Source organism: Nicotiana tabacum, chromosome 4 (assembly GCF_000715075.1).
Source record: "Nicotiana tabacum cultivar K326 chromosome 4, ASM71507v2, whole genome shotgun sequence".
NCBI classification, from domain to species: domain Eukaryota; kingdom Viridiplantae; phylum Streptophyta; class Magnoliopsida; order Solanales; family Solanaceae; genus Nicotiana; species Nicotiana tabacum.
The window spans coordinates 25,090,076-25,101,045 of NC_134083.1; the positions used below are offsets into that span (position 1 = coordinate 25,090,076).

At 38.0% G+C, this 10,970-nt stretch overlaps 1 protein-coding gene across 1 annotated transcript; it reads right to left on the bottom strand.

Moving 5' to 3' along the window:
* Positions 1-444: 444 nt before the first annotated feature.
* LOC107831471 (galactoside 2-alpha-L-fucosyltransferase-like) lies at positions 445-2,715 on the bottom strand. The gene is made up of 2 exons (XM_016659234.2): positions 2,122-2,715; positions 445-2,020 (listed from the first exon to the last, which is right to left on the bottom strand). Exons 1-2 carry the CDS (start codon positions 2,363-2,365, stop codon positions 561-563), a joined length of 1,704 nt encoding a protein of 567 aa, XP_016514720.1. The 5' UTR covers positions 2,366-2,715; the 3' UTR covers positions 445-560.
* Positions 2,716-10,970: the final 8,255 nt, after the last annotated feature.

Genomic DNA, 10,970 nt, shown 5'->3' on the forward strand with positions numbered 1-10,970 from the left:
GATGTTGAGCTCATCTATTTTATTTCAATTTTGTTTGTTTTCCGAGTTCTGGTTCTGGGGGTGAAGATCCTGTTTATAACCATTTCCAGATCCTAGTTTTACCAAATAAGGATCTGGCTTTATTTCAAATAAAAACATCATCTTCTAAGTCCAAGGCTTGGTAAACTAAGCATGCTTGTTTGCAATTCTTGATGTCTTATACTAATTAAAGGGGAGTGCAATTGGGAGTTGAGGAGTATTATGGTTTGTGTGTTGCTGTATGTTGGATTTGGAATTAACAGTTATGTTATGTTTTTGCCAGTTGCTCAGAGAAATGCAAAGTATACAAAGATGCAGAAAAAAGTACGAATACTTACCATTAAATAAAATATAAAAGTCCACACATAAACAGAAATTTATGGTTTAACTTTCATTAAACACTGAAAAGTATGATTTTATCTCTTCTGCTCTCTAAGTTGCATCATTGCCTGTCATCAAAAGAATCGTATCAATGAAAGAATCTTGTAATAAAGTTATAATTATTAGTCCTGCAACAATTGTGTTTCCCTTATTCTACCATGTTACAATTCACCATTCTGATCAAATAGCTTCAAACCCCAGCTCATATCCTTACAATGTCTCACATGAGGAACAGCATTACCTGTGTTATAACTTCCTGTTTTCTTTTTGCAGTCATAATTCGGAGGGGAATGATAACATGGCTCCAAAGACATATCGCGAAAACAAGGCGGATTATGTACTGTCCCATTCTCAAACTTGTACAAAATCCAGGGCTTCAAACCTCCAAGACCCTGAGCTACATATCCAAAAGTAGACCATGCACTTGTAACCAATTTGTCAGTTAAGCTCAGCAAATACATCTCCGCCCACGCCTTCCTATCGTGCATCAGCTTCTCAGTTTGTTGATGCTCCTCATGACTTGGCTGGCAAACACTAACAATCTCTCCTGTTACAGTAGGATTTTCCCAATACATGTTCCTAATCTCCTCGAAATATCTTGGACTAAGAGATGTCATCAATACGCTTATAGTCTTCGTCTTGCCAGATGAATTGACTATAGGCTCATTCAGGTTAACCCGTGGCAGTAGATTCTCCTTTGTTGTACAAGCTAAAATCTGATCCAATACATACTTAAAATTACCTACACCTAAATCAAAAACTCTAATTTGAATCCCTAATTTTTCATCTGCATTGGCCAAATAAGCTTGATAGTACCCAGTAATAAGCCCCCATACAGAATTTGTGGGATGAAAAAGGTACCTACCTAAAAAGTGGAACACAGTTCCTTTCTCTGGAAAAAGATTGTTTAACTCTTGCTCAAAAGATGGGATCAAGAAAAGAGCAGGGACATAATAGTTATTTGACTTCACAAATAGCCAAGGGATTTTCTTGAGAAAAGTTTGGTCAGTGTCACAGAAAAATAATTTATCTTGAGCATCATAGTCATGATTTAAATGAAGGTACATGAAGGGATGTATTCTAGACTTATTATTTCTCACCATATAACCATAAGAAAGTGGAGATTTCTGATTAAAGGTACTAAACTGATCAAGTATGGGAAAATCTGAGGGAAGCAACCAAGAAACTTGAGGAAAAGGTTCACAGAATAAGTCAGGTAAATTAACTCGGGGATCAACAAGAAGGACTCTATTTGTGAGAAGAGCGTAAAGGAAAGCAGAAGTTAAGGTTAGTATTCTGTTCCCTAAACCACTAAAGGATACCCAAATCACATAATTACAAACTGAAGAACCAGTACTGTATTGATCACCAGATTTTATAAGGTCAACAGTTTTGTTATATAATTCTGTATAAGGTCCGCATTGCTTGTGAAGTGCTTCATATCTTCTTAACCTCGAGATAAGATAAGACGAAGGCTTATGGCGCAGACCTTTGATATATAAGAGTGATTCATACCTACTCAGACAAGATGTTTCATCAAATCCAGAAGGAAGAAGGCCACCTAGTAGTTTATCTTTTTGCACTATCACTGGCCGAGGAATATCATCTTCAGAAACTGTGGCTGGAAAAAAGAAGAAGAATAGAGTAAGTTTATTTACTACTAGTAATATAAGTGAATCAAAAAGGTAAGGATGATGGAAAAATAAAGAGGAAACGAAGTACCTTTTGAAGGTTTAACATCAAAAAATCTTGCTTCAGCCAAAGTCCACAAGCAATCAGAAGGTAAGTTCCCAAAAACTATGGCAACTGATAATACAAGAGTCAGAACCATCAAACAAACGACGAAAAAAGCCATAAGAGTCATAGGATTGAGACCCCATTTCGATTCTGCAATCTTTAGAACGACACTGGATTCTCGATCAGAAGAAACTAGCTGATCATTGGAGGTTTTCTTGAATCTCTTCATAGTTACTCTGAATCCTGAACCAAGGGTATCAATCAAAACTGAAATACAAAGTTGCAAATGTGCAGAAAAACAAAATTGGCATGTAGTATAATGTGTTTTTTCTAAAAATAGAGTAAGAAACAAGGTATTGGTTGCAGTTCCTGCTCATGTCTTGGTTGATATGCAAATGCAAATTAAGACGTTGGTGGATACATTATGTGCCAAATTAATCATTCTTTCTTAATTACTAGTATTAATTACTGAGGATTGCTTTCCTTTGTGTGCAGAGTGCAGTTCATCTTGCCTCTTATCGGTATCATTGTAATTGCTATTTCCTTATTTGCGAGACATAGGCTTTCCTATGCTGGTGCCTTTTCATTTTGGCTATTAAATTTTTTGCTGCTTTTGATCATCCAAAAAATGAGGGTCAAATTTGGACAAACATAACATATGTGGCCTTCGTCTTTGACCTTTTATATTCGTTATGCCATTCAATGCATTACTATTCCAGACACATTTAACTCTGAATGAATATTTGGTGATCAATAAATTATAATTCGAACTACGTCCATGAGAAATTATAAATTATCTATATTTATCTTTCTATTTATTTATATATTATATTAAAAGTGGTAAGCTCTAAACTAAAAAATTAAATTACCAATTTACTCTTCTAAAAATTAAATACCATAATTACAAAAAACTATGAGTATAAACCGCCCACCCAACGTTTGGTACTCTTTTGCTAAAAGTCACAACCATTCATTCAAAAGCTATCTTTTCAAGTCTTTTTTTTAAGCTACTGTCTTCTCAAGTCTGATTTATATTTTATAATCACTATACATGGAGTAAACCGTGTCTTCTTAAGAGAGCTATGTCTCAACTTTAATTGTTAATCTGACGTTGATTGGAAGGAGACGCCAACGCCAGAGGTAAATGTTTTAAAAGCCAATCGTTCGAGGCTGAGAAGGAAGAAGTGAAAGTGGACATCAAAAGATCAAAGACGACACATGAATAAAAATATCATGAAAAACAAAGCCATGAAATTGTTTCTAAAGTATTCATAAAAATACGTGTGTTGATTAGACTAACCACTAAGAGATAGATAGGCTCTTAGCTCTTTAGTTCTCAAATCTTCACCGGTGCATCCGTATATTAATGGTCAAGGGACATGGCTAAAAAGCATATGGCATAAATGACAGCATCAAAGTAATGGATTAAGAAGAAGAAGAAGAAAGTGAAAAATCAGGTTCTACTTAATTCCTTTACTTATTCTTTAATTATCAATTGTTTCTGATTTATACAATTCAATATTTATAAATGTTAGAATTATGGTCATGGTCTCATAATTATTTTGTGTCTTGCATGCATGTTATAATTAAAAATAACTTTGTTAGTATAACAAGACAATTCTAATAAAGTATAGAAAAGTTTTATAGTAAATCTTTCGTAACATAAATAGCTCTAGATTATGGACGTGCGACGAAAGATATTCTCATATTACTTATCACTCTGCTATTATCTTCTCCTTGCTCTTGCTGATAAGATCTTCTATATATCTGAGAAAAATAAAATCACATCTATTTTCAAACTGTTCTTTGAATCCCCATTCACTATTTTAGTTTGTTGCAGCCCTGATATTGCACGGGCAATATACTTTTTACAAATTGGGATAATATATTTTTACTATCCACACCAATCCATCCTGAACGTGGTGGTTAAACTCTATTGTGATAGTTGAATCATTTCAGAAAAGTAGAGGGATAAAGCAACACTAAAATTCATCTTTTTGGTAAATGTATCAATTTCTTCTATACTTTTCTCTTTATCCAAATCCTATTTTATATTTTCAGATCTTATAAATATTTTTAATTGAGTTTTTGGTGCCTTTATCTAGATCCCATTAATTAGTTAAATAGGGAGAGAAATGAGAGCTCCTGGCTGCGATAAGGTTATTTTAAAGAAAGAACCATGACCATTGAAAGTAGATATCAACCTCTAAGATTTTTTTTTGTAAAACAAGACATTGAATAATTCTGACATATAGTTCAGGAGATATATGAACCTTTTCTTTAATATTATCTTACATGATTTTCTACTTTTTTCCAGTAGATATAATCAGTGGCGGAGCCACATTGAAGCAAAGGGTGTCAAGCGACACCCCTTCACCGGAAATTAAACTATTTTGCTAGATAAATTTTCTTATTTTATGTATATTTATTATACGTTGACTCCCCTTGACTTTTCGATGTATCTAATTATTTATATTTTGACACCCCTTGATGAAAATTTTGAATCCGCCACTAGATATAATGAATATGATTCATTATGCAATTCAACATTTCATATTCACTAATAAGTTTAAACTCTAATACTTTTTAATGTAGAAAAATAATTACTTATAGGTCTATATATGATGAAGCTAAAAAAATTGTGCCATGACATCTACATTAAAATAAGAAAGCGAAGTTTGAATATTCCAGAAAAGAGCGAACAACCTTGAGATCTAATTAATACCAAGGCGTAATTTGATATTGTTATGACCGAACAATATTAAGAACATATAATTGATCAAAGAATGCTACTTCCGATAACGTCAATTGGATTGATAAATATGATGGCTAGAAGAACGAAGATAAAGTTGGTCGTATAGTATTTTTTTTTCCTTCTTTATTCGTGAAAGTTCTTAAGTTTCCGCGAAAATATTAGATTTTGACATATTTAAATTTGTAAATATAATTTATATCTAACAAAATTAAATATTTCTTGAGTATGTGCACATTAACTAAAAAATAATATGATATACACGTGCAACGCACGTGCAGAGAAACTAGTAAATTATAAACGAGTTCATATTTTACAATTTGAACCACATCAACGTACACATTTATGTTGGGTCATTTTGAAAAAAAAAAAAGAGACCGGCAAGTGAGGCTTACTCAGTTGGTAAAAGCACCTTCACTCATGATCGTTAGATTCTGGGTTCGAGTTACGTTGAAGGGGAACCGTGAAAACACTATAAATCCTATTTTTCGGAATTTGTCGATATCCACATTGGAGAGATTTGTCTGCGTGTGTGTGTGACTGTGTCAGTGTGAGTTCAGACTACACATATAAATTACTTCTAAAAATAATGATCTAAAAACCAATCACCAGCTGTACAAAAAAGGTAAAAAAAAGTTATCTACTTACAACAAATTAATAGTGCATATGCGTTTGTAAATAGACGCATCTTACTGCAAAAAAAAAAAAAAAAAAAATAGATGCATCTCGCTTGATCATAGTCAATTAATACTATATATGTTTACAATTAATACTATATATGTTTACTTAATAAAATCACATAACCATAATTATAAATTGATAGTACCATTTAACGTACACATTCAATAAGAAAAATATTTTATATTAAAAAAAGTTCCTAATTTAAGTTTGTCATCGTTAGGAATAAGTTTTAGATATCCAAACTTCAGTATGATTATTAATTTCTTGTATTCCAACAATCTTAAGCGAGTAAAACTAGTCCAAAACAAGAAGAAAATCATCTACGTTAAGTGGAAGAAAATCATTATTGGATATTTATCCTTCGACTTTCTATTACGGTGAGGTTTGACTTTTAAGGAGCTGGCCATATAAAATTAAACGAATACCAAATGTAAGATGCATTTGTCTAATAGTTTTGCTTTTAAATTAATATTTTATTCATCAGCTATCACCAACTCATTGGTAAGAGTCCAAGATAGTAAAATCTAAAGACAATTTTGTTATGTTAAATCTTGGAGTAATTTTCGTTTTCCTTCAGTATATTATATACGGTATACAGAGTAGTATTATAAAGTTTTGAGTTTAACTTATGTACCATGATAACTGTGTACGGTCAAAACCGATTCTCGATCATAATGACCGGTCGAGACAATGACGTTTCAATCGAAGGGTATCCACATGACAAGCTCGGACGAATTCCGAAGTTGGGACGTTGAGCTTCGCGCTATAAACGGCAAAACTCGATATCATTATCGAGCCCGTATTCAAATCGAACTATGGGGCAACACCAATCGATACGGGCCCCAAATATCGATGCCCCAAGGCAGAACCGAGCTCGAACCAAGACTGGGGGTTCGACCTAACACCGAGCTCGAGCCAGTGCCAAGCTCGCAGACAAGAGCCGTTACAACCGCACCGAGGAAGAGAATCTTGGCGAGAATCAAGGAAGAGATAAACCATCATGAGTCCTCCACTATATGTATTATTTTATTATGTTGTTATAGATAAAGCGGTGATCCTCTACTATAAAAAGGGGGATAGACTGCAGTAGAGGCAAGTTCTCCAAGATACATTAAGATTTCATTGTGCTTGTTTTTCTAACTCATTTCAGTCTTCCCACCCATCATTCCCATTTTATAGCAAAAATACATGTATTGTCATTTTGTATTAAAGAGATTCGCATACCCTTAGAACCATATCTAAATTTAACGTTATCCGATTTTTCGAGTAAATAGTTTGGCGCCCACCGTGGGGCTAAGAGTAACAGTGATTGTTTGATATAAATCTACAGTACACTCCAGCTTACAACTTCAAAATGGCTCTACCTATCGACCTAGAAGCCGGCCTTCAAGATGAAACCAACAACTTGGTGCCCGGGGCCGGAAGGCTACCTGACGACGGCAACGAGGCTCGAATCAAAGAACCCGAAATTCGAGCCGAAGTACCATTGGATATCAATTTACAAATAGCTCTAGAAGCGAATCAGCGTTCTGAACCGGAAAGAAGCGTTCAGGGCGGTGCTCGACCCATAGCCCGAGACACCTACAGCATGGGAGAAATCGGGGTCAGCTTGCGTATAATTTTTGAAATGTTACAAGCCCAACAAACAGCGATAGCTCAGTTGCAGAGCCGAACTCATATGCAAAGCGGGCCGAACTCTAATCCACTTCTTCGAGAAGTCACCCCCAGAACATAGCCCGACGTAGTGAAATCAAACGAGCAGGAATCGGGAACCGCTCCTGAAATTGCTAAATTGCTCGAGGAACTCACAAAACGAGTCGAAGACAACGACAAAAAAGTGAAAACGTATAACGCTAGGGTCGATCAAATCCCGGGGGCTCCGCCAATGATAAAAGGGCTCGATTCGAAAAAATTCATACAAAAGCCTTTTCCCTCGAGCGCGGCCCCAAAACCAATCCCCAAAAAATTTTCTATGCCCGAAATTCCCAAATATAACGGTACGACCGATCCTAACGAATACGTTACCTCCTACACATATGCCATCAAAGGCAACGATTTGGAGGATGATGAGATCGAATCCGTGTTGTTGAAAAAGTTTGGAGAGACCCTCGCAAAGGGAGCAATGATCTGGTATCACAACTTACCACCGAATTCCATCGATTCTTTTGCCATGTTTGCAGATTCGTTCGTAAAAGCACATGCTGGTGCCATAAAGGTTGCAACAAGGAAATCAGATCTCTTCAAAGTAAAACAAAGGGGGTAACGAAATGCTGAGGGAATTCGTATCCCGATTTCAAATGGAACGTATGAACTTGCCACCGGTCGCAGACGATTGGGTCGTACAAGCTTTCACCCAAGGACTGAACGAGCTAAGTTCGACAGCATCACGTCGGCTGAAACAAAATTTGATCGAGTACCCAGCAATAACTTGGGCAGATATACACAACCGGTACCAATCAAAAATCAGGGTTGAAGATGATCAATTGGGAGCTCCGTATGGGCCCGTACGTCAGAACCACACAACCACTAAAAATCAGAGGGAAATCAACAGAGAACAAAGGTCGAATAGAGACCGATACCAACCATACGGCATAGATCGGATGAACAACGGTTCAGCATATGATGTGGTTCGAAACAACCGAAGGACTGATCAGGGACAAAATTCTCGGGGACTTATGAGCAAGAACAGCTTTGATAAATATTCTGATCCTATAAATGTCCCTCGATTATCGGAGTATAACTTCAACATTGGTACATCCGCCATCGTATCGGCCATCGGACACATCAAAGACAATCGAAGGTGATATGAGATATAACGCCCTTTTCGGAAGGCCGTGGATCCACAACATGAGAGCCGTACCCTCGACCCTACACCAGGTCCTCAAATTCCCAACATCGGGAGGTGTCAAAATAGTGTACGGAGAACAACCGGCCGCAAAGGAAATGTTCTCCTTTGAAGAAGCAATATCAATATCCTCGTCTTCGCCGATAAAAGGATCAGGTTCAGAAGGAGACACAATCGGAGAGCATAGCGCCAAATAGCAATCACAAACATCGGCTTCGACCCAGCCAGGTAAGCAGAACATTGAAGAAGATGATAACGACCGATGGATCCCTATCCTTCATAATCCCCGATGATTTCGATGCCACCAAATCAACAATTGAGGAACTGGAGCAAATCATACTGATCGAACACTGGCCCGAACGAAAGGTATACCTGGGAACGGGTTTGAGCCCCGAACTCAGGAAGAAACTCATTCAATTTCTTATCAATAGCATCGACTGTTTTGCCTGGTCCCATTTAGATATAATAGGGATCCCGCCGGACATAACAGCGCACCAGCTAAGCTTGAACCCTAGGTTCAGACCGGTGAAGCAAAAAAGAAGGCCTTAGTCCGAGGAAAAGCCGCATTCATAAAGGACGAGGTAACCAAACTTCTCAAGATAGGGTCCATTCAGGAGATAAAATACCCCGAATGGTTAGCCAATGTAGTTGTAGTACCTAAAAAAGGAAACAAACTTAGAATGTGTGTGGACTATAAGGATTTGAACAAAGCATGCCCTAAAGATTCCTTTCCACTGCCCAACATCGATCACATGATCGATGCCACGGCCGGTCACGAGATCCTCACCTTTCTCGACGCCTATTCCGGGTATAATCAAATTCAGATGAACCCGGACGACCGGGAAAAGACTTCATTTGTGACCCGACATGGAACATATTGTTATAACGTAATGCCCTTCAGGCTAAAAAATGCAGGAGCTACGTATCAATGCCTAGTAAACAGAATGTTCGAAGAACAAATAGGTAAAACAATGGAAGTTTAAATTGATGACATGCTAGTTAAGTCCCTGCGCGCAGAGGACCATTTGGCCCATTTGCAGGAAACGTTCGAGATTCTGCGAAAATACAACATGAAGCTCAACCCCGAAAAATGTGCTTTCGGGGTCGGTTCGGGCAAGTTCCTCGGCTTCATGGTGTCAAATCGGGGAATTGAGATCAACCCCGACAAAATCAAGGCCATCGAAGACATCACCATCGTGGACAGCATGAAAGCTGTACAAAGGTTAACGGGAAGAATTGCAGCCTTAGGCCGGTTCATTTCAAGATCATCAGATCGAATTCACAAATTTTTCTCCCTACTCAAAAAGAAGAATGACTTCACCTGGACACCGGAATGCCAACAAACGTTACAGGATTTGAAACGATATCTATCGAGCCCACCACTGCTTCATACTCCAAAAACTGACGAAAAACTATACTTGTACTTGGCGGTATCGGAAGTCGCTGTAAGCAGTGTCCTAGTTCGAGAAGATCAAGGTATGCAATTTCCCATTTATTACGTAAGTCGGACCTTAGGAGAAGCGGAAACTAGGTATCCGCACTTAGAAAAATTGGCACTTGCGTTGGTAAGCGCATCTAGAAAGTTAAGGCCGTACTTTCAATGTCACCCCATAAGTGTATTAACCACCTGCCCACTCCGTAATATTTTACATAGGCCCGAACTATCAGGCCGATTGGCCAAATGGGCCATCGAACTCAGTGGGTACGATATCGAATATCAACCCCATACGGCCATCAAGTCTCAAATTTTGGCAAACTTCGTGGCCGACTTCACGCCAACCCTCATACCCGAAGTCGAAAAGGAACTCCTTTTGAAATCGGGTATATCATCCGGGGTATGGATCCTTTTTATGGACGGTGCTTCGAATATAAAGAGGTCCGGGTTAGGCATAGTTTTGAAACCTCCCACGGGTAACATTATTAGGAAAGCTATTAAAACTATTAGATTAACTAACAACGAGGCCGAGTATGAAGCTATGATTGCAGGTCTCGAACTAGCTAGAAACCTGGGAGCAGAAATCATTGAGGCGCATTGTGACTCTTTGCTGGTGGTGAGTCAAGTAAACAAAACCTTCGAAGTCCGAGAAGGTAGGATGCAAAGGTATTTGGACAAACTGCTTATCACTTTACACCATTTCAAACAATGGACCCTACGGCATGTTCCACGAGAACGGAATAATGAGGCCGATGCTCTTGCAAATTTAGGATCGTCGGTCGAGGTAGATGATTTGAGCTCGGGGACTGTCGTTCAACTTTCAAGATCGGTAATAGAAGATGGGCATGCAGAAATAAATTCTACTAGCTTAACCTGGGATTGGGGAAACAAGTATATTGAATACTTAAGAAACGGAAAGCTCCCTTCAGACCCTAAAGATTCCAGGGCCCTACGGACTAAAGATGCTCGATTCACGTTGGCTGCGGACGGAACACTATATCGAAAAACATTCGATGAACCGATGGCAGTATGCATGGGTCCGGGAGATACCAATTACATCCTCCGGGAAGTACACGAGGGTACTTGTGGCAATCACTCCGGTGCCGACACATTAGTTCGAA

What these genes read in the sequence shown, in the direction of transcription:
- LOC107831471 (XM_016659234.2), bottom strand. Translation starts at nt 2,365, where the DNA reads ATGAAGAGATTCAAGAAAACCTCCAATGATCAGCTAGTTTCTTCTGAT. An exon ending in TGATGTTAAACCTTCAAAAG is followed by an intron (nt 2,021 to 2,121) that starts GTACTTCGTTTC and finishes TCTTTTTTCCAG; the next exon opens with CCACAGTTTCTGAAGATGAT.